The 25234-nt window shown below is 31.0% G+C and overlaps 1 protein-coding gene across 1 annotated transcript in view; it reads left to right on the forward strand.

Annotated features, from left to right (window-relative positions):
• The window catches only part of LOC106467286 (rho guanine nucleotide exchange factor 11-like), a 164225-nt gene that overhangs the window by 127478 nt on the left and 11513 nt on the right, over positions 1-25234 (forward strand). The window contains exons 12-20 of the mRNA XM_013927625.2: positions 618-871; positions 4638-4864; positions 6255-6380; positions 7051-7168; positions 8960-9138; positions 11516-11759; positions 17068-17152; positions 18239-18364; positions 21454-21818. Coding sequence (XP_013783079.1) covers positions 618-871; positions 4638-4864; positions 6255-6380; positions 7051-7168; positions 8960-9138; positions 11516-11759; positions 17068-17152; positions 18239-18364; positions 21454-21818 — 1724 coding nt within the window. The remainder of the gene's footprint in view (positions 1-617; positions 872-4637; positions 4865-6254; positions 6381-7050; positions 7169-8959; positions 9139-11515; positions 11760-17067; positions 17153-18238; positions 18365-21453; positions 21819-25234) is intronic.

Genomic DNA, 25234 nt, shown 5'->3' on the forward strand with positions numbered 1-25234 from the left:
TTTAACGTTTACGTTTTACGTTTTACGTTTACTTAGTAGTTAGTTTAGTTTAAGTTTAATTATATATATATATTTACGTTACTTACTACTATATATATATATATATATATATATATATATATATATATAGTCAGTGAGGTTCCCCAGTGGGTCAGCAGTAAACTTACAGAATTAAAATACTAAAGTCCAGGGTTTGATTTCCTGTAGTGTAAAGAGGGCAAATAGTCCATTGTGCAATTTTGCAACAAATCATTTAAAATGTTATGTCTAATATATTAGCACCTTACAAGTTTTCTGCTATTAAACCCTTTACTAAAGAAAAACGTCTTTATGCATACATGTGTATGAAGTATTCAGAATCAGTTTTACATTTCTGGATGTAATTTAGAAGTCCTTACCCTAAAAATGTATAAATTCTAACACTGGTGTCAATTTCTGCAAATTTTAGTTTTTAACAAAAATAAACATTTTAATTGAACCACCATCTCATTATTCAATAATGTGTGAATGTTCTCATATTTGGTTTTACAAGATTTATTTTATGAAAATATCATGATAATGAGTAAAGGAGCAGTTAAGCTTATCACCAGTACAATTTTTTCATATTCTCTTAATAGAAGTTTGGAAAGCCCATGTACTTCTGTAGATATGGTCCATCGAACCCCCTCAGGAACCCCAGCAGACCCCGTCACAGGCCCCAGTCCTTCTCCTGGAATTCTTCCATCAAGTGGATTATCATCCACTTTTCACCACTACAATGACTCTGATCTGGAAGCAGAGGCAGACCAACCAAACTGGCAGGAAAATGTTAATGTAGAAGAGTTACGTCTAATGAAACCCAAGGAAAAGAAACGACAAGATGTGATAAATGGTAAAAAATTTATTGTTATAAACATACAAGTTTTATATTGTTTATCTTTTACTCATAAAATGTTGTTGTAGGTTAATTAAAATGTGGAAGTGGAAAATACCAGATAAATATGTATATACCTTATATAGCTCTTTCATTTTAAAAATAATTGGTCTTTGATATAGTTTCAAGTACATACTTCTGTCTGAGAAGCTGCAAATAACACTATTTAGTGCTGCATTCTGTCAGGGTTTTTACATTCTAGAGTAAAACTCATGTCATGTTGTTGATGAATTACCAAGAGTTGTGGTATTTTCCAGCTCACAGATGTACCCCAGTGTAGACAGTAAGGTTCACTAGCTGGAGACTCTAGGATATCAGGTGTAGGAATCTGTTTCTCCCCAATCTGCAAGTGGGTTCATTACACAAAGGATCAGATGACACACAAATACAAATGTTTATCAACAACAAAACAAAAAATAATACAGAACAATACAAAATGGAAAGGCACGTGTCCCATAGATGTATAAAAGTGAAGAGAAACCTTTAGTGAAAAGCTCTCACCAATTTAAGTTTTAGTTCCCCTGTATGTTAAGTTCAAAGAAATAATCTAAAAATAACATAAACAAGTTTAAAAGAAATTGTTATAAAAACAAAGTAAGTAAAATCCAAGTGAAGCTTGGATTTTACTATAAGTCTATCTTGTTAAAACTTCAGATTCCAGTTCTCTTGAAACCTGGATTTTGTTCTAATTCAAGGTAAAAGAAGTAAACAATACTTTCACTTAAGGCAAACATATAACTTAAAATAACTCCAAGGGAGTTGTAAGAGCTCTCACAGTATTAGACAAAGAAAACAAAAAAAATAAAGAAAATCAGAAGAGACATGTATATTAAGGCTTTCGTGAATACTTATAATTGTGAAATAGCTGAAAATCACTCACTCCCATGGCAAACCTGGCATTAAAAATTACAATAATGTAGTACACTAAAAGCCAAATTTTTTACCAGTACCACAGCCAGTGAGCTTGCCATGCATTTGTAAAGGGTGTGGCTGATCTTAGCTGTTATCCAATTCACCAACAAGAAAAATAAGTGTTTAATCACATAACTAGTTGTATTTTATGTAAGAAAATATGGATAATAGCCCAAAGAACACAACCACAGCAGGCTTCAAGTGAAAGATAAAGGGAAGTAACTTACTTGAATGTCTCACTGCATGCAAACAGAGAACAATGAAAAATGCAATAATTAAAAACATATTAACTAAGTGAGTGGAAAACATAGTGTGGTCCTGTAATACAAAGCATAACCAGCTAGACTTTTGTTTGGATGAATCTTAAGAATTTGACATGTGATAAGTAGTTAGTTACTTTAATCAAGATGAAATAGTAAGTATTGCATATAACTTCATATATTAAGATGGTATTGTCATGATACAGTCTTGGCGTGGAGTATTTTTAGCACAGTAGATCTAATAACATCTTATGTTATCTTTCTATAGAGAAATGTAAAAAAAAATTGTCATCTTCTCACTACACGCCACAGAAAGAGTTTCTACGTGTTGATGATGTTTTTGTGGAATGACACATAAGAAAGCCTTATGAAATTTTATTCTCACCTTAATAAACAGAATCCTCATATTAAGTTCAGCATTGAAACTAAAAGACTACCAACTGCTCTTTGTCATTTTTGTACTGAGAAAAGAAAATTGTAAACAAAAGAAATAATGTTTTTCTTTAGTATGAGTTAAATCATCCTGAATTTTCACAAAAATACTGAATAAAAATATCTCGATGAATAAGGCAATGTATCGAGTTAGACAGTTCCTTCTCCAGAATGATTGTCATTCCTTTATCAATTTATAAGAAAATAGTGCATATTATACACACTTAACCAACATCACTGATTGATTTAATTTGGACAAATCTAAATGAGCTCAAAATAAAAACATAGTGCTCTACTTGTTGATGGAGATTTTTAAGTGAAACCCATACTTCACAAAATAGGAAACCTTTTAAAAACTCTAAAAAGATTAGCTTCTACAGAACACATTGAGTTTACATCATTCCTTACAGCTATGGACCAAAATAGCAGAAATTATTTTTTTCTATCTTAAATTTAAAAACTGCACTTTTGGAGAATACATTCATAAACTACTTAGAAGCATTAGAGTGAAATTAAATTTCTACATATGCACCCTCATTACTCAAAGAAAGGAATTAATAAGTCATTTATAGTTCAAGTAAGAAACATTGTGTATGTCAAACCTCAACTAATTTTGAACTTAAGATATTTTGACATAGAGTCTTTTTATTAAAAGCTTCATTCAAGAAGCATCAGGGTGAAATAAAATTTCTACATATGCACCCTCATTACTCAAAGAAAAGAATTAATAAGTCATTTATAGTTCAAGTAAGAAACATTGTACTATGTCAAACCTCAACTAATTTTGAACTTAAGATATTTTGACATAGAGTCTTTTTATTAAAAGCTTCATTCAATGATGTCAAATGTATTGATTGAAATGTGTTTGTGAGATTAATTACAGTATTGATCATATTTTTGTTTAAATTTTATATTATATGTTATTATGGACCTTATAATCAACAAACTCATGAACCCACCAGCTATTTGGTACATGATTAATTACAAAAACTACTTAAAGAGTTGGTGAGATCCATAGACCTTCATTTTTAATTCTTTTTAATTAGAAAATCTTGATATTGGCATATTCTTCTTACCATATTTGTCCATATGCTTTGTGATTTTCAAGAACCCTTACATGTATAAGCACTGATGCAGGCTCAGAATAATATAATTGTAGTAGCAATACAGGTTAAACACAAGATAACAGTGTATCTTGTAAGATCAAAATGCAACTTGCAACAATACTAATTACTGCTGGAATCTTTTATCTATTTTTTATAGAAATTCAGTGATTTCACCCAGTTTGTTTTTTCAGTTCTTTACATGAAGTATTTTAACAGGCAAGAACACAAAATTACCCAATATTATATATGTATACATGGTATTGAGGGTTAATGTTTTTAGGGCTAAAGCTTTTTTATCAGGAGTATACTAAGTTAAAGTTAAGATGGCAAGATCATTCATTATGACATTTCAGAGCACAATGAAACAGAAGATATTATGCAAGTGAAGTAAGAGACAACTTTTTAGACATTGTGTAATAATTATAAAATTTCCAATTTTTCAAAAATGAAAAACAACATTTTCTATGTGGCTCTCCTGGTGCCAAGATATAAAACAGATGTACGTGCTTAACAAGATTCTTTTTCAGTAATATATCTTTAGCATCTAAAAAAAAGCAACAGATTATCTAATTTTAAATTAATTATTTCAAGATAATAGACAAAAAATGTACCCATGTTAGTAAAAATGTTACCTGGTGCGATACTTTAGATAGATAACGTACCTGTGTTGATAATAAAACAGTTGAGGAAAATCATGAAGCCCATCATTTAATTATTATGATGTAACTAAATGTTTTTTTAGAAAGTTTTAAATAACTAACAGATATTTGAAAATCAGTGAAGCAGAGGATATAGGTGAAGAATATGTTGCTTGTTCAACATCAATGACATTTGTTATATAGAAAAATATAACACCATTTCTGTTGGTTTCCAGGAAATGAGTACCATTCTTACATTTTTCTTATGCAGATCTCTTTTGAACTTAGAAAATTTCCTCGCTTAACAACTTTTTTTTTAGTAATAATCTGCATATTGCAATTTTAATTATGTGGTCTTCTTGTTCACTTTTTACAGAATTGTTCCATACTGAGCGAACCCATGTTAGAAACTTAAAAGTGCTCGATGGGCTGTTTTTTCGACCACTCCAGCAGGAACAGCTGCTTCCTTCAGATCTGCTTCAACTTCTCTTTCCCAATCTAGACGAAATGTTGGAAATACATGGTGGATTCAATAAAATGATGAAAATTCGTCGTCGTGAAGAACCAATAATTGGTGATATTGGAGAAATGATGCTTCAAATGGTAAACATTTTAGCATATTTGGGTGACATACATATGTTCTACTGCTTTTTGTAAACTTAGTTCCATCAGCTAACAATGGGAAATTAGATTTGGTAAGTAAAATTAGTTTGAATGTTATTGCATTATAATTGTGGGAAATTATGTAGGGAATGGAAGATACATTATTTTGGGCATATAATTAGATCTGAATGAAGATTGGTAAAACTGTAGGGAAAAGAGCAAAATGCAGTCAGATATGCACTTGGCTTGATGACATGAGAAAATGGATTGGAGACAGTAAGTTTGAATTATGAAATTGGTTCTGGCAGTGAAGAATATATAATAATAATAAAGAACTGTACTCATTAACCCTCAGAATTGAGGAAGACATGATTGATTGATTGATTATGAGAAAGAATTGATGCATTAAAATCTTATTTCTTAAAACCTTTGTTCATTACAATCTGGAAAGATAGAAAGTAAAATGCAAGAAAAATGTCATTAAAATATTTGGAACTGTTCTAATTACATGAAGCATTTTTTTTTTCAGACAAGTAGTGGAACAAATTATATGCTTCAACACATTAGATATATATATGCAATCACTGTCACTGTAACTTAGGTAATGTCAAAATTAATGTACAGCTAACTAGAATAGTATTGATAAATTTACAAATGGATGACCATATTTACATTTGTGATTGTTAGCACATAAATATTTCTTTGTGAAAAATTATTGTGATACTTCAGTTAATTTATCATACTCTGTAGAGAACAACATAAGTTAGCAGAAACTTATTCCTCTTTGTAGTTAGTAGTATCTCAGAAAATTGTACTGTGTCTCTTATAACCCTCTGGCTTAATACAGCCTAATCATGGCTCACTCTGGGTTAGGCTTAATACAGCCTGATCATGGTTCACTCTGTGTCGGACTAAAGTTCTGCACCTCATAAATAATTTACATTGGAATTAACTGAACTTACTGAAAAGTATGGAGTAATCAAGCAAGGAAAAAGGGCATTGTTCAATGCATGCAACTGTGTGATTTACTTTAATCTTCGTACAAAATACAGTGTTGATAGTTAAAGATATAGAGTGTGTGGAGAGAGATTCGTTTTTAAAAACTCTTCTTTATGCTTTGTTAAATGAATTTCATTAACTGCTAGTGTCATGTCTACCTCTGTTTCATTGAAAATTAAACATCAGAAATGTTTCTTATGATAGTGGAGCAGAATACTGCTGAAACATGTAGAGTTGTTCAATGAGCCTGTTGCTTTTTTCATAAGTTGCTGTGCGCTTTAATGTTGTGGTGCTTTACTTAACTTATGCAAAAATATCATCTTTTATCATAGTGTTGGAGTTTTTCAAATGTATTTCCCAAACTTTTTTTTAACAGTTAATGTAATTTCAGTTTAATGGTTGTCCTGGAGAAAGGCTAAAAAAAGCAGCCTCAACATTTTGTAGAAACCAGTCAGTAGCTTTAGAACAGTTGAAAAACAAGCAACGCAAGGAACAAAAACTGGCACAATTTTTGGCAGTAAGTCTTTTTTTTGTGTGTGTTTTGCTACATCTAAAAAATTACAAAATAGTTGTACTAGATGATGCAAGTTATCTGCACATATATTTAAATAGTTCACTTTGTTTACATCTTTTAAGTACAAAATGTTTTTGTTTACTATTGGCTACCTGTTTATAAAGTAAATTGCATTATATCATTACAAAACCAATGTTAAACAATCACTGCAAATTTTAATGTGAGACATACTTTTAGGTAAAACAACATATGTACCTGTTTACTGAGTTATTAAGTTTTAGATTTATTTTGAGGCTACCCATACCTCATGTGAAATTATTCAATTCATACTGTATTTTGGTTGAGCTGAATAAAGATTTCTTAACCATAGATCCAGTTAATTGATAGTAGTATTGAGAAGAAACATATCAGTATTAAAACTATATTTGCATGCATGAAGATAAATTTGGTCATAAATAAAATGCATGATATACCTCATCAGAATATTTTTTTTGTACATTCTAGTATTTTGATATGTCACTATTTATACTAAAAATTTACTAGGGCATGTGTATTGAATGTGAAACTATTTCATGATGATATTATACAAAAGTCTTAGAGTTGCAAAACCAAACTTCCATGTATTTAATATAAGTTTAAGCCAAATACAAGAGTATGTTTTGTTCTGCATCAGGATGCTGAGATGCAACCACTCTGTAGAAGACTTCAGTTGAAAGATATTATTGTAACTGGTTTTCAAAGGCTCACAAAGTATCCATTACTTCTTGAAAATATTGCAAAATATTCAGCACGTAAGTAATAAGCTGTTTTTTGAAAGTTAAATCTCAGATTTAGCATTTAAATGCTATTTGTTGAATGTATGGATTATAAATATGCAAAGTTGAAATAATTAGAGGACAGAGAAACTAGCAACTAAAAGATAAAAGGGTCCATGTGTGTTTTTCTTTTATTTTGATGTAAGTTAACTTTTTTGTTGTTGCTATTGATTAGAAGAAGTAGAAATCAAACTCTTGATATTATTTCATCTGAGGGCTGGGCATGAACTAGTGGTCAGTAGCTGGATTGTGAATCTGAAGAACTATAGTTTATATCCTGTTGCCTCAAAATTGTGACCTGCACTTTTGGGGCTGTGGATGTGTTCTAAGAGTGACAATCAAATCCCATTATTCAATTTAACTATCCCAGGAGTTGGCTGTGAATACTGTTGACTAGTTTCATTTCCTCTAACCTATCAGTTTAATATTAGGCTACATAGCTTTGTGAAAATATCCAAAAGGAATAAACAAAATACTTCAGTTGTATTCACCTGCAAAAGACACTGATTAACAACTTTTGTAATATGTATAACATTTGACATTTAGAAAATCCAGTTTTAGTTTCATTTTGCTTTCATGCGAAGCTACCCCACTTATTTTCTTTTCAAGCTTAAATACAGACAGCATTGTTTACATACATGACATAAGACTTCAAATGAACATGAGCAAGAATTATGCATTAAAATAGACACACATATCTTTTAAAATTGATACAAAAAACAAAAAAATATAAAGATATACATGTATTGTGAAAATTAAAAATATACATGCGTGTTTTGCTACCTGTGTAGTCAACTCTTAATTTTAAAGTCCAAAATCAGTTAATAATCATTTGCACAAGTGTTTTATATACAGAGCTTTGTAGTCTCTAACCAAACATGCTCATCTTTTTAGTTGTGGGGACATTATAATGTGACACTTAATCCCACTATTCAATTAAAGTATCCCAAGCATTGGTGATGGATCTTGTTGAATAGCTGCCTTTCATCTAGTCTATCACTTCTAAATTAAGGATGGCTAGTGCATGTTTACCTTGAGTAGATTTATGTGAAAATTAAACCAACAATATATAGATCATTGGTATTATAAAAATGTATTCTATGTATTTTAGTAACGTGCTAACATTAATGTTCAGAAAATTATTTTAAAAAAATTCCTGTGTTGTAATAAGAAAAACATCTTTTTTTTTTAGTTTCTTGATTGTTTTGCACAGAGTTCAGTAAATTAAGCCAGGTTTACTGTTTTATGCTATAAAATTAGGTATTTACAGTGTTAATAATTACAATATAAATAAATACAAAAAATCTTGGTTCTCTGCTTAGACATTGCTTTTAGCAGTCTATGAATATACAAGAAATCTTCTACATTAAAATTCAGAAACATCTATTTAAGTAGGTGTGATCCAGAAAACAGTTGATTCACAAAATACATAATATTTTTGGTTAAATTTTAAAAAAGACTGAAATTATATATCCGAACTGTAAAAACAGCAATTTGTATTGTATGTGTTAGAGATAATAAAATTCACAAATTTTGTTAAGTTTTTATAAGTATACACATAGATATTTAACAAAGAAGTTGCTCATTAGAAATGTTAAAAATTCTCTATTAATCGTGTAGACATAAAAACCAAAAATATTGTATTTAAAGAATGTTTATAATTTCTTGGAATATGTTATACAGAAATTTCATCTAAGTATAATAAAAGTCTATAATCAATTTGTACTCCATTCTAAGGAATATTTCTCAAATACTTCTGAATTGCAGCAAACACAGAGGAATATGCAAACCTCCTTCAAGCTGTAGACTGCAGCAAGCAGATTCTTGCATATGTGAATCAAGCAGTGAAAGAGGCTGAAAATTACCACAGGCTTTGCGAACTTCAAAAGAGAATGGATCGAAGTGCCTTTGAGAAAGTGGATTCTGTTGTGACACAAAACTACAAAGTTAGTTGCATAGCAAGAGTTATCTCTGACAGAAATAAGTTAAGCTCCAAGTTCAGTCTCTCATTACTGTGAACACACTAGTAATACTAAACACTTCCTGTTGACATAAACGGGGAACTTTGTGTAAAACTTAATTAAAATTTCCTGTACTGTCAAGAAAAAACACCCAATCAGATTGAATCATTGTTTGTTTGTTTGTTTTTTCCAGTTAGTTATAGATTTAATAGAATTCTGTCAACATTTCCTCTGTGATACAAACTGATTGTGGCTATTTCCTATAAAAATTTTAAAAATATTTTTCAGTAGTCACATCAATATATGTAATGGTCTTTAAATCAGTATTCAGAAATTTTTGACAAAATAAAACACTTGCAAAGTGAAAGTTACTCAATATTAGCAAAAATATTTCAAATAAAATATTGTTTATCTGCATTTCTTTGTGTGGCTGAAAATATTTATATAAATATTTTAGAGTACTCTAAATATCTGACAATTATGTGTGACAGAAGTAATTGCAGAAAGATAAGTAACATTCTATCTTAATTTAGATGTTTTTTTATTGAAACTTTTAATAAAAAAGCAGTCACTTTGCATGCAGCAACATATTGCAGTAGTAAGGAATTGTTTTATTGAACTTACTTTATGATAGTTATTTAGAATCTTATATATATTTTAAAAATTATATAGTTAAGTATACATATAATCTGCATGGTTGTGATAATTATTACCCAAATAAAAAGTTATCCATACAAGTACTTGTAATTAAAACAAGATCAACCTTAATATTATCCTGTCAAATGTATTAGATATGAATAAAAAAAGGTAGACCTTTCTTCTTCAGGGGCAAACTGGGAATGATGGTGTAATTGAATGAGTGATATATATAAAGGAAGTTTAGTGACAACAGGAAGGTCATCTGATAAGAAACCGAAATCAACAGACAAATTGAAAAGGCTAATAACACCTAGCAGGAAAACATCCTAAATCAGAGCAATACTAAATTTTCAAATAGAATTACTGTTATTATTACCTATCAGTTTAAACACAAATTTTGGAAAAACATTTTCATCACCTACAGCTCAACGATCGTCTTAAACAGATATTTGCTAAAGTTCCCACTGTCTCCTTCCAAAAAAGCAGAACTCTAAAAGATATCCTTGTTCACAAAAAAGTGAATTACATCTCACCCAAAAATGGTTGTCATCCATGTAATAAAGCCCATTGTCAAACCTGCAAGTTCATAAAAAACTCATTTTCTGACAAGCACAATCAAAGAAACTTTAAAATATCCAAAGAAATCTGTTGTGAAACAAAAAACACCATTTACCTTATACAGTGTAAAAAATGCAATCACTAATATGTAGGACATACACAAACAACTCTTATAGAATGTTTCAACAACCATAAATCTTCTATTAATACCAAAAAAAGGTCTCCCTGTTGCTCAACACTTTAAACGTTTCAACAACCATAAATCTTCTATTAACACCAAAAAAAGGTCTCCCTGTTGCTCAACACTTTAAACGTTTCAACAACCATAAATCTGCTATTAACACCAAAAAAAGATCTCCCTGTTGCTCAACACTTTAACCAACCATTCCATTAACGATGTTACTCTCATCGGCATTAAAACAGGATTCAAAACTAAAGCAGATAGAAAAATGAAAGAAGCTTACTGGATTGCAAATCTAAACACTGTTCAACCTTACAGAATTAATCTAGATCCTGGAATCAGTGATTTCTGTTTCTTGGTTTCATCTCTGTGAGGAAAATAATTTTTATTCTTTGCTTATTTTTTTCATATAATGTGAATGCTGAATTTCACAAAACTTACTGTTTATTTAAGATAATTCTTCATACCTGTATTTTTATAAATTGATTAACTTAACATATCTTTTTCAATTTGTCTCCAGGTGTCACCTTTATTTTACTTAAACACTTAAGTATAGTTTTAAATATACATATATTTAGCCATTTCGTAAGTAAAATATCCCTAACACCTTTTCACATACTCTCTTGCCATTGGCTACATTATACCAGAAATGAGATGCTTACAACAGTACATAGAGAAATAGACTCAACATTTCCTGGAAAACTGGATGACTTTCATGACATCACTAAACTCCCTTTATATATATCACTCATTGAATTACACCATAAATCCAGGTCTGTTCCTGAAGAAGAAAAGTCTACCTTTCAAAAACACTTGAGTTATAGGGTTTTTATTCATTTCTATCAAGACTTCTTGAACCTACATGTTTTTCTAACATCATAAATGTATTAGATATATATTTGTTAGACAGTTTTTTATTTTATGTGATTTATTGACATATTTATTGTATATATAATTTTTCTCATATTTTTATTGTTTCCATAGCATCTTGACCTCACCAAACACAATTTAATTTATGAAGGACTTTTGACCTGGCGCTTGCCTAAAAAGACATTGGATATCCATGTCGTTCTGTTTGAAGACATCTTGGTGTTGCTCCAAAAACAAGATGATAAGCTGCTTTTAAAATATCACAATTCTAACTTAATGTCGGGTCGAGAAGATACAAAAGTAACCCACAGCCCCATTTTGAGGGTTCAGAATATTTTTACTAGAAATGTTGCTACAGGTAAATTTTTTTTTTATCTGAAATAAGTCCAAAATATTTTGTTTTGTAATAACAGTAAGTTATTTGAACTAAAAGTAATAGTTTTATAGTTTTTAACATGCTGAACTTGTAAACATGTTTATTGTATTTATCTCTTAACCCTTTTGCCCCTGGTAGGTTAAAGTGCATGTGTCACGATGTTTTGGAGCATTATTTTAAAAATTTTATTAAATAAAGTTTTTACTACTTACATTGAAATTGGCATCAAAACATAGTTTATAATTTAATTTTAATATTATGTATGTTTCGATTTTGATCACACATCTAGTTTCTTATTGTTCAGTTGCCATTTTATTATGCCCCACACCATACAACACAAACATTTACAAGTAGCTAACAAATTAGAAACTCGAATTTGAAATATAGACAAGCTAAATATAAAATAAGAACCTACCTCCTCTATGATTTGCTGAGATAGCAATATTTTTAGCAAGTCTACTAGAGTGGCTCCTCCCACTGTACCAATCTTTTGGAAGCTCTTGTTTAGTCCCCCATATTACTAATTAGCTCCTGTTTATAACCATTAGAAAGAACATTTTCACCTCTACGTAACTCTACAGTTGTTTATAAATAGCTTGAAAGAGAAAATAATAATTTTGCCAAAAACCATTGAAGTGTGATGAATAAGTCATTGCTCTCAATTGAAATGGGATTTTCTTTAACCCACATATAGTTTATTTAGAGACACAACTAAATTACAGGGATTTTGAGTGTTCTAATACAGTAATTTGATAACTTTTTGGTCTTCAAAAATTAATATTTTAAGCCTAAAAAAATTAGTATCTCTACACTCTCCACCCATAAGAATAAACGAGGCTTAGCAAGTTCGATGCACGAACGCAACATTTTGTAACAGGGTTACATACTCGAAATCTTTGTTTTTCAGTGTATTTTTCATTTATTTTCTATGTTTTAAGAAATATAACTAAAATTTAAGCATTTATGAGTAAATAGTAACATGTATATTTATATGCATATGTAACATACGGTGGCTGAAATATCACTGTAATTTTCAGTATACTTGTATTATAGTTACATTTGTATTTTTGTAGGCCAATACATAGTTATGCCTACTGAATTTGTTTTATTCTAATTGTCTAAACTGAGGTAAGTTAAAACCAAATTATACAACATTAGAAACTTGACAACTTTAAAACAAGTTTATTCATAACATTTAGAAAGGTAAAATAATTTACAAATATTGGGAAGTGTTTATACATGCCTAAAAGGAATAATGGATTTAGTAGTTGCATGAATCAAAAACAAACACATGACGTTTTGCAAAGAAAAAGCTGTATGAATGAATGAAAATTTATAGATATGTATTCTATTACAAACATTTAAGAAAACTGCAAAAAACATACTTATAATAGCATATACAGAATAACATTATACACTGATTTTGACACATGAAAGGGAGCATCACTATTGTACATATAAGTGTATCAATACTAAAATAAAAACTTTACAAAAATATTTAAGTCAAAAACAATCAAAAAATGCTATTAAGATTTGTTTATTTTTCTTAAAACCAAAAACTGTTTACAAAGGAAAAGAGCAGACTTTTACCTTGTACATAGTATTAACTTCTTTTAAGAGTAACACTAGTGTGATACTTTTCAAAGTGTTTCAAACACAGAAATTCATCACACATTTTATAAGATCTTTATTTCAGGAAGACATATTCCGCATCTTTTTCTGTTACCTGTGTCAGCAAGTGTAGGGAAGTGTCTGCCAAGAGTAAGTCTCAGAGGTAATGAGTTCTGTACAGTTCTAGAGAGTGTTATACCAAAAGGACCTAGTCTGTTTTGAAGTAGAGGCTCAACAAGAGCTGTGACCATGTCCATTCTGATGGCCTTCTGGGATAATGCTGGCTGGTTGGTCAGTATTTTGTACAACTGTCAAGTCAGAAAAACAGTTTTTTATACCATTTTGTTGTCCATCATGCAGTAGAGCAGTAACTTAAGTGTTGGTCATTTAGGTCCACTCCTCCCATAATCTTATTGTAGTCCATAATCAACTGAGGTTTTGTAATCTCAGCATCCCTTCCTCTTCTTGTTACAGTTGTCATAGTAATAGAGTGTAAAGTTGAAAGTGCGTAAATGTCTCGTTTGTCTCTCCACTTTACAGCTGTCAGAGTTCCACATTTAAAAAATCATGCTTTCCCTCTCTGTGGGTTTGTAGAAACCAGTTACTGTGGGAAATACAGTCTGTCTTTCCTGCATGTCCCACAAGCATAGGTTCCTAAAGTCAGTAGTTTGTCAAATAAACAAGTTAAAGTGTAAAAATTGTCCATGAAAACCCAGTGTCCTAGTCTGTTGTATTTGTCCATCTTTCCATCACAACACTTTCTGCTAAACCTTTAGCTGGCATTTGTCCCTCTTTGCCTGTGTAGATTTTAAATTTCAGACACTATCCACTCACAGTTTCTGCCAGGATGCACAACTTGATGCCCCAATTGACAGGTTTCTTGGACATGTACTGAAAAAAAAAACAGTTCAGTATTTTCTGCCCAACTTCTGTTCGTCAATGGTTAGTTCCTTGTTAGGAGAATAGTGTGAAGTAAAAGATTTTAGTAGACGGTCTATAACAGGTCTAACCTTAAAAGGTTTGTCATAAGTAGGGTCAGTTCTAAGAAGAGCATTAGTATTGTTATTGAAGTGTAGGGTAGCATGGATAGCTAAAAACCTGTCCCCAGAGAAGATGTTAGTAAACCAAGGATTATGGAAAGGAAGATAAGTAGACCAATAGTCAGAAAAAGAAGGACAGGGCTTGAGTCCTATGGTAATTGTTACTCCAAAATAAGCTAAAATATCTTCATGGTAACATATGTCTATTTTATGGTTTCCTTCTTTGGGGGTTCACCTTCCTGCTGTGACTGTTTAGATCGTGCATATCGATTTGTTTCAGTAACAATAAAATTTAAAATTTAAACAAATCGACAGCTGTATTAGTAGAGGTTACCCATCAGGACACAGGCTCACCTCTATTGAACAGAAGTGGGGTGGGTTCTTCTTCGGTGATTTGCACCCAGGTCCAAGTGTCACTGCATGTGAGAGGCCTCTCCTGCTGGGAAGGATCAGTCCTAGTAGATACTGTAGCTCTACCCCTTTCCCTACCCCTCTTTGTCCTACCTCTTCTCTGTGATGGTGGTGTACGTTGCCTTGATGTACCTGGCCTGTGTGATTCCACAACATCCTCATCTGATGAGGATCTTTCACCAACCACTTCCTGATCTGTCCATAAGACAGAATCAAGAAGAGCTGACTCTAGATTTTGTTGGCATCTGGTTCTATAGAGATTCTGTCAAAGGCATTGACACATTAGCAGAAACTTTATCAACATCATGCTCCTCTCACAGAATGCTTTCTTCATCAGACAAGGACACATTTAGAAGAAACTGTATTTCTTCTTCACTGATTTTTTTTTTTTTTCCTTCAGCTCTCTTGCTTTACTTTTCAATGTGTCAGGTTCAATTTCTAGAAGAAAAAAAAACATTAAATTTGTATTACATGTTTCCTCTGTTGTGTATTATTACATATATATTATATATATTGTGTATTCTCTGATGTGTGTCATCAATTTCAAAAGGAATACAATGATATACTAAGATACATAAACAACTACACTGGATTTTATCAACAGATATATATGAAATTATTGAGCGGATATTCTGTATATCTACTAAAAATTATGACTACTTACTTTGAAGAAACTACCCAAGAATAAGGAAGATGAACCCTGAACTAAGCTGTTTACTGGAAAAGAAAAGAAAAAATGTATGTTACAATATATTCTGTGATGTGTATCATACTTTCCAGAAGGAGTACATGATGTGCTAATATACAGAAACGATTACACTGGATTTTATCAACATGATGTGCTAATATACAGAAACAACAACACTGGATTTTATCAACAAATATGTATTGAAATTATTGAACAGATGTATATGTACTAAAAATTATGATTACTTACTTTGAAGTAACTACCAAAGGCATTTTACATACTCTGCTTGTAAAAGAAGACTTCCAAAAGTAAAACAGTGTAGAAGATGGTAGTGGAACCTCAGTTTCTATTGGTTGGCAAATAAGTGTGGTGAAAGTGAGAGAGGGTAGTAGATTTTATAAGAATGTGTCCAAATAACACCTTCATATACTTATGCTGCAAAATTCCACACACATCAAATGGGTGACCAGTAGAACTGAAACAATTGGATCAGCCCAATTCTGAACAATATAATAAATGTTTTTATTTTTTGCTATTTTATTACCCTGGGAAATTGCTGTTGTAGGAAACATAAACTGCTATATCCCATATCGTGTTCTCGGAGCAAGGGGAATGTCACCTCACTGATTACACATGCGTTTTTGAGCAAGGGGAATTTCACCTCACTGATTACACATGCGTTTTTGCACTTGAGAGTTTCGTATTACAGTTGTACATAAACAGTCTTATAACATGTGCGGTGATTTATTGCTTTAGTTTCAGCGGGCTTGTAATTTGTCATTGACAGTAAAATAAACACAGAAAATATATGGGATATGTTTAGCAGTTGAAACTTTCAGGGGAAGTACTTTGAAACTTCATGATCAATAATGAAGAAAAAGGAAACAGCTGCTCATTACATTTCTGAATTTACAATTTTATCTTTCATTTTACTTCGATGAGTTGTCTACAGGCTGAAGAATCAAATAATAAATGTAATAACAGATAAAATATAACGTTTTACTGAAAAAAAGTTATATATATACTTATGAGGATTTAGAGGTTATGCAAATGAAATGTGAGATTTTTGAAACAAAGAAAAGTATTTTAAATCTTAAAATGAAAATCACTTTACACTCGGACTAGTTAAATAAAAGAATCAATATTTTCACGGACAAATATAAGTAAAAATACTTCATTGAAAAATGTGATTTGTTGTGTGCAAAAGACTTGTAACGTTTACTATAAGTCTACAAAATTTTGTAAAGATACACTTAATATATTAAATGTTAGTAGTATGTAAACTATAACAAGTAGAAGTGGTTACGAGGTCGGTCAAATTGGCCGAGCCCGTGTTGAGAGAGTTAAACAAAAAAACTAAATTTTTTAGCAGTGTTTTGTCTCTAGGCCTTCATCAGCCTCTGAGTGATTGTAAGCCAAAAAAAGTTTTATGTAATACATCAAAATTAAATAACATTACATTTTTTAGTGTTTTCTATTTACATTTTCATTGAAATACTGAAAAATGTAAGTTTTTGGAAAATATTTTATTTTTATACAGATGAGAGGGGTTTTTTCCTTGTTTCAACATCAGAACAACATGCCATTTATGAATTTCTAGCTGCCTCGCCTTCTGAAAGAAAAATGTATGTATGTGGATGGAAACTTCTGATATATTAATAAATTTATTCATACTCTTTCATCCTATGGATGTTCTTTTCCCCAAACAATCTGATCTCCACTTTGGCATATATGTACAAAAAGCATAATTTTTTAATATTCACGACACCAGTATTATTATTAATTTTAAATCTAAGAAATACTGGGTATATATTGCTTTATCCCTTTCCCACCAATTTACGAAACCATTTTTGTGGTTCATGTATGTTCATGGGTAGTGGAAAGTCAAGTCACTACTATAAATGTAACCTTACTAGCTTTTCTGATGTAGCAGTTTGAAGATAAAGTTCATCAACCAACTTACAAGATTTATCATCTTAAGAGTCAAATTCAGAGTGCAAAAGTGAAATTTAATAAAATATTCAATTTAAGCATCATTCAGTAAAACTGTAATGAAATGTATTTTTTGTGTGGGCAATTACACTCTGTGCCCAAAAGCTATAAATTATGTTTAAAAAACTAATATTTTTGAGCATGAATATTAAGATCATAAGCTTAGACAACTGCATCTAATAGCAGGATTTCAACAAGTACTACATATTTAAGAATTCTCACATACTGAAATTTAACATCTTAATATAAAATCATAAAGGAACAAAATGATTGAGAATTTTTAACCATTTGTATATAGATGAAGGAATTGAACTATTCTTAAGGTACTTGTACAGTAAGATGATCTTTGCAAACAGTGTTTCTGTTGTTCTCCAAGGTATGAATTTACTGTAATTATACTTGGATATTATTTTTTACTAGTTCAGCCAGATTCAGCTGGAAATCAAAATACTGTCATTCAGTGTTTGAATGATAATTTTTGTATTTTTTGGTCCTAGAGAAATTAGTCTCTCCAAATTTTAAGTTAACTTTTAGAATGAAGAAAAGAAGCTATTTATTTCTGGGCATAAAGATTTAAACCAAGTATTAGTTTAGCTTAGCATGTTAAACTTGAACTTTCAGTGATGTAATTTATAACTTATTTCACAATGTTTTTGTATATAAGTAGATTACTTTGGTTTGAGTTATTAAATTGTCTTATTTTTACCATTCTATGACAGTTGGTTGCAGCATATAACTGCAGCTGCAGAAGCATATAAGCCAAGAGGAGGACAGACTCCAAAGAGACAGGAACCATCATTGTTAATATCAGGAGATACAGAAGAAATAGAACAAGGACAAAAAGAGTAAGGGGATTGACATCTATAAGAATTGTTCAGAAAGAAGGAGTATTTATTTCCTGCTCACGAAGCATATCGGATTGTAACCAAAAACAGACATTAATTATTTTTGTTTAGTGTTAACAATTTTTATAAGCAACCAAACATTACTTTTTAACAAAATATCTGGTACTTACATGGCATTTCCTCCATTGTTTCATGAAGTGTATTACAGCAGTTTGGTAAACTGCACATGAGATATAACAAATCCAGCTTTGTGAAGCTGGTTTTTAAAAATCAATTGTAAAAGAATGTTGTTCATCCTTTGAGAGGATTAAAAATTTGGAAGTGATAGGATTGTGAATCAGGATCATATGAGGGATGTGGAAGGACTATCCTTCCATCCTCATCAGTTACTAACATTTCAAGATAAGCAGTGAACAGAAAATGAACTCTTTAACATGAACATTCATTAACTGCATATAGGAAAGAAATGTCATTTCTTTCTGTTATAATTTTGCTTTGGTGGCAGTAAAAAATGCTTTTTTAACTGCAAGTTGTTAGTGTTTATTCTTTGAGGGGTTATTGAATTATTGAGCTGTTATTGTTGAAAGCTAGATATGTGTACATGTTAAACGTAACACCAAGCATTTTTGAAAGTGAAAGAATACTATTACACAAGTATGCATTTATAATCATAGAGTATTGGAACTTGCATGTATAGGTTGGCATACCAGTTTTATGAGTTAGTCTTCAGCAATTGGTACTGCTCCATCTTGAGTAACAAGCTTTTTTCTCTTAAAACATATGTATATGTATGTATCACTATGAATGCAGTTTAGAAATATAATATAATTAATATATAAAAGTATAACTTTAACACTGTTCGAATTATTCACTGAAAAGAAAATGTCAGCACACCATTACCAAATAGTAATTTCAACCATTGAAAGTTTACTTTTATGACATTACTGACTTTTAGTCATACGTTGTAGAAAAAAATTTATTGACATCAATCTGTATATTCATGCAATAATAACTTATAATGACTCACATTTATATCTAATCAACAGTTGAGTACTATCACTTCTAAGTATCCTCAGTCATAAATCTAATACCACCTTACAAGGTTCAGTTTACCTGGCAGATATGGCTTAGGCGTAAATCATATTTAAATTCATTCAATAACAGTTTTTTTTAGTTATATAAATGCATTATAATTTTAAAATAAATACAAGCAATGGTATTGACATATACAAAAATATATATATTCTGATTTTCTTATAGTTATATATAGTACACTAAATTAGGCTGTCTTGCATATATAAATAAAATAACTTGATGTAGTATAATGGGAATATATGCATAATATACCTTCTGTCTTTAAAAAAACCTGTGTTACAAAGGTCAATGTAACAAAGGGTCATAGTTTATTTCTGTATATTTTCTATCTGGAAAATTATCTTCACTATCAAACTTACAAGAAATATAATGGCTGTTATCAAAGTGTTAATTTGTTTTTATATTCAATTTGCTTATTGTTTTTTAATTACAATAAAAATAATCATGCACTTCATAAATGTTAACACAACATATTTATATCAGCTACTAAATATCATTAGATTTTTATTAAACAGGTTTAATCGAAGTTTCCATAATGATACATTTATTTTTACACTTGTTTGAAATTACCAGTATAGTTGCTTTAACTGACCGATAAAGCATAAATATCACTGAAAGACTTTGCAAATTTCATCATTGCTAAAACTGAAAAGAAAAAGAAATCCAGAATTAAAAATTGGCAAAACAGCATAATTATTGTTTTACATTATGAAACTGATGTATTCCTCAAACAACTTAGCATTTTAAAGGTTGTGGTACAAATTACATTAAAATAATTTGCTTCAGCTAGGATTTTAATATCTAAATAAAAGGAAGGGGCATCCAAAAAGCATCGGGTTGAGAGTGTAGTTTGAAGAATTTAAATATCAAATCTGTAGCTACCATGACAAAGACTTCAGCACCACCCAGTATCAGTCTTTTTGTCCCACTTTAAGACTAGTTAACACCATTGGGATTTGAATTGCATAAACAAATCTGAAAGACAGTTCAACTAAACAACAGGTAAATAAAATATAAATATAATAATACTTAATATATAATTACACAATGCTACCTTTAAATTAGTTTTAAGTTACAGGACAATGTGAAAGTAAGTAACAGAATAAAACTATAAACATACAAATAATAAGTAAATAACTGTAAATGTTTTTCTCAAAACTAAAAAAATCAAAGAAATTATAAAAAGAAGACATATCACTTAATTTAAGAGGTTGTGCTTTTTTTTTTAACATGTGAAAATAACTAAATTTAAGTCGAGACTTTACCATAAGTTCTAGCAACATGTAGTGTGCACATGCTCAGACTTACTAAAAAACTTACAGAATGACTTTGTAATTTTTGTTCATATTTATAATGATAGTTTAAGAAAGATGGTTTAGGGAACAGCTCACAACAGTCATTCCAAGAGAGTGTAATCATGATGACTGAGCACAATTTTTACAGTAAAATGAATATGCGAGAAAAGTGGGGCTTATTTTACAAACTTGTGTAATCTAGTATTGAAGCTTATTTACACTGAGATTCAGTTTCAGTTTTGATTTTGTTGTTGTTGTTTTCTGTAATGTTATTACTGTATTTGTTTACTCTTTTAATTTATGTTTTTGTTTTTTTATGAAAATAATGTGAATTTAATGATTTATTTGTAAGCATTTTAATTCATAAATGTAACCCTTTCAGAGGATCAACTGAAGTTTTTGTTTATCATATCTCTGGGAATTTTGTTTTAAATAGAAATTTTTCAAATGATTATTAATTTTGCAATCAGTCGTACTATTATGGAGAAACCTCGATTGCTGTGTAATTGTCTCACCAACCCATGTAAAGCTTTCTTTACTTATGTTTTGCAATTGTTACTGTAGTGAATGCAAGAGATAGTATTTTGTGAAGTAGAAATGAAGTACTTGCTGATACTTTTGCATGCACATTATCTAATTTTTAACCTGATGAAATTAATTTTAGGAACATTTATATGTTTAATTTGTTTTGTTGTTCAGGAATTCCCCACCTAAAGAGCTTTTGAGTGAAGTGAGTAAGGAAACAGAAAGTAGTGGTAATACTGAAAACATGGACACTCCAGTTAATCCTCAACCTGATTCCAGTATGGAAAATAGTAATGATACTAGTCCTACCATAATTTCCACTGAGGCATCTCAGTCAGATGAGTCATCTTCAGAATCTTCACAAAAGGAGGAACCAACCACTCCTACAGCAGAGGAAGATAGTAGAAAATCTAGAAGAAGTTTTCAAAAAGTGGAAATCTTGCAGATTGCTGATGGGCCTCAGTTAATTGAACCATCTGAGGTCAAAATCATTGAAGGAGCTGTTCTGCAAACTGCTGAACCAGTTTTGACACCAATAGGTAATTATATCGTCAGGATTTACAATTGTCAGTTTTGAAATATAGAAGAGTTTGTTTTTCTTCTTCTTCTTCTCTCTTTTGTTAAAGTAACAAGTTTGAACACCATTGTATTGGCTATATGCTTCTTTTTTAAAAGCAAATTGTCTTAGGTCTGTTGTGGTACATATCTTACTTGATAGTTTGGACTACTTTCCAAGAAATGTGCAGTATTGAAATTGAATGTTATAAGGTTGAAATGTGTATTACAAGAGTGACTATTTGGTCTGACAAAGATAACCTAAGTGTTTGAGGTATTGACTAGCTGTTTTCCCTGTAGTTTTTCTCCTCAAAATTAGGAGCAGCTAACATAGATAACCATTGAGTAACTCTGCATGAAAAGTCAAGAAAATATATAAACTTGGTTTAAGTAGGGAGTAGATAACGTCCAGCATTTTAAAAAGTTTTTTGAGTATTTCTTTCAGTACAACTTGCTCGTTATTGAGTTTTTCTTAAAAGAAAGTTTTATGTGTGCACAACATTCAGCCTTGATAATGGATGCAGAACGCATTCGAAACGCGTCGGCCAACTCATCACTAACTACAACTTTCACCCGTTGTTCTAACAAAGTTAAGACGGCTTATCGACTTCTTGAGAAGAATTCTAAGAAGAAAGTAAACCTACAGACATCGGTCTTGTTTAACAAAATCTGCCTACAAGAAAATCTGTCACCAAAGTATACCAGCATATATATATGTATATATTCAATGCAAATATACAACAATGTGTCACAATATAATAGCATATGTATACAAATAAGCATTTTTAATAATTCTTATAGCTGTTATACTTCCCCCTTTCCTCTCTGCTGGCTATAGTAAGGCCAGTCAAGGTTTTGCTGCAGTTGGCCAGATTTCCTCTTAGAGTAACATCCTGCACATTCTACAAGGTCAAAAATGTGTTAATTAACAATTATGAATTGATTATATTAATATACCCTCCCCCCTTCATTTCTGATAGAGTTTCGGTCAAGATACGTCTACGACCCCCTTCCACTATGACAACCCTAGACTCTGGTGGGCTATTGCTACAGCATACTTTATCAGAAACTAAATATTTTCTAAATAAATATATAGCTACAAAATTTCTGCCTCACTTTCACCTAGAATTTCCATTATTTTTGCCATCTACTGCTTGCATGATTCTTGCCACTACTTATAGTCAGCTTCAAGGCTGGCTACTGTATCTGCAGTATCTATAAAACTTGCAATCATGCAATTTTGGCTATAATTCAATGCTTACTATCAGCCATCCCCGTGACTACTGATTCAACCCTCAAAACTGAACTTGGTGCTATCTTTAAAACTATGGCTTAAAGATTTCTGTTGTGGGAGAAAACCTAGATGTTTGCAAAACATTTTAGACATTTCGATGATGAGGAACCCACTTTGAGACTAATAATGGTTGGAGACGGCTTGAATGGGTAGGAAAACTTTAATATAAGTTTAACATAACAGAAAATGTACAATGTTTCGACAAGGTTTTGTCATCATCAGGTAGTGATGATGACAAAACCTCATTGAAACATTGTACATTTGCTGTTATGTTAAACTTATATTAAATTTTTTTCTTTATTACCCATTCAAGCCGTCTCCAACCATTATTTTAGACATTTGTATAACATGGCTGAAATAGATCATGCAATGGTAAAGAAAAACTGTGATCCTGTAGGCAGCATCATGTCTGAATGGGCATGAACCCTATATATATATAAACAAATGATATATAACATCAATACAACTGCAACAAGAAGTCAATAACTGCTACAATAAATGTGTAATGCCTGCCATATAAACTTTAAAATACATCCACAGCCTGCATGTAGCCATATACATATGCATGTAATAGACTGAGTCTCCATATAAACTATATATTACATTAAAACGATTGAGTGTGAAAGATTATACAATTACTGTTATTTGCTAGAAAGCCAAAATACACTTAAACTACCCTACACAACACACACAATGAAGCATTTATGATTTAGTAACACTGCCCAAGTTTTATTACAATACTCACACTCACAACCATTTGTGCTGTAAGCTGGTGGAACAAGATTAAATAATAATAAAGAAGAACAAATAGGCAATCTCTGTCATGAACCACAATAGTGGTTCATGATATTACTAGTACTACTGGTCATTCATACAGCATATGGATCTTTTTATTTCTACATAAATACTAAAATTTAAATGCAAGAATCAAGACTAACACTAACTTAAACTTTAAAAATCCAAGATAAATAAAGAGTATAAAGACAACGAAGAAGTTAAGAATCGTAAATAAAACTTCTTCGGACTAACCCATTTCAGTTCGTCAATCACTGCCACACGACGAACAACCATTTCTCTTTTCTTATTTTATAACTTACTCTCCTAGTTTATCTCGCGAAGTTCCTAGCGCCCTCTCACTAATATCATTTTTATACTTAGAGCAACAATCAGAGCAACGTAAAATGTTATGTTTGGCCATTTTGTGTCATCTAACTGCTGTCAATGTCTTGAACGGAATTTCATACTCTCCTCTTTTCCAGAGTTTCGTGGGTTACTGTATAAAGTCTAAAAAACTTTTATGATCAATTTGTTCTTCAACTTTTTAATACACACCATTACCTCTGCTTTCGAACACTAATTTTAATCACTTTGTTTATTCAACTGAAGTTTCTAGTTTCTCATGTTTCGTTAGTTACCTTAAAGATATTGTTGCGTCAGCAAGGTCACGTGACTAGTATCACGCTACCTGTTTATAGAAATATCCTGTTACTTCAAGAATGCCCTAGCATTTACTAGATTGTGTTAGTCTTGTATATATAAGATGTTCACAACGTGACGGGACAACAGTGTAATTAGTAATTGAACTGCAGTCAGAGAGTGTGTAATTGAAGTCGAGCACGTGAGACGTTTGTTATAGCGCGACTGTTGAAATTAAGTATATCGCAAAGTTATATTCAGAAAGAATAAACCAGTTTTATTAAGAAAGGACTTGTGTTGCTAAAGTTTCGTCGGAACGAATTTACGGAAAATTAACTAACGAACAGAGACGTAACAATATTTTACTGTGGAATATTGGATCAAATCTATTGTTGCGTCAATCCCATGATAGTTTAACAGAAGGACATCTCGGAATCAAGAAGACATTGAGTCACATATGACAAAGATTTTATTGGATAGGTATGAGGCGAGATGTGGAAGAATTGTGCCGGACATGCAGTACATGTAGTGCAAAAAGGGGACCCAAGCATACTGGACACCCACCTTATGAAGAGTTGCCTGAGAATGTGTCAGAGTTTGTGAAAGTGTTATCGGAAAGTATGGATGATATCCACCATCAAGTGCTTTCAAACTTGAAAACGTCTGCTGATTCGATGAAGTTAACTTATG

The sequence above is a fragment of the Limulus polyphemus genome, unplaced genomic scaffold (assembly GCF_000517525.1).
Source record: "Limulus polyphemus unplaced genomic scaffold, Limulus_polyphemus-2.1.2 Scaffold78, whole genome shotgun sequence".
Lineage (NCBI taxonomy): Eukaryota > Metazoa > Arthropoda > Merostomata > Xiphosura > Limulidae > Limulus > Limulus polyphemus.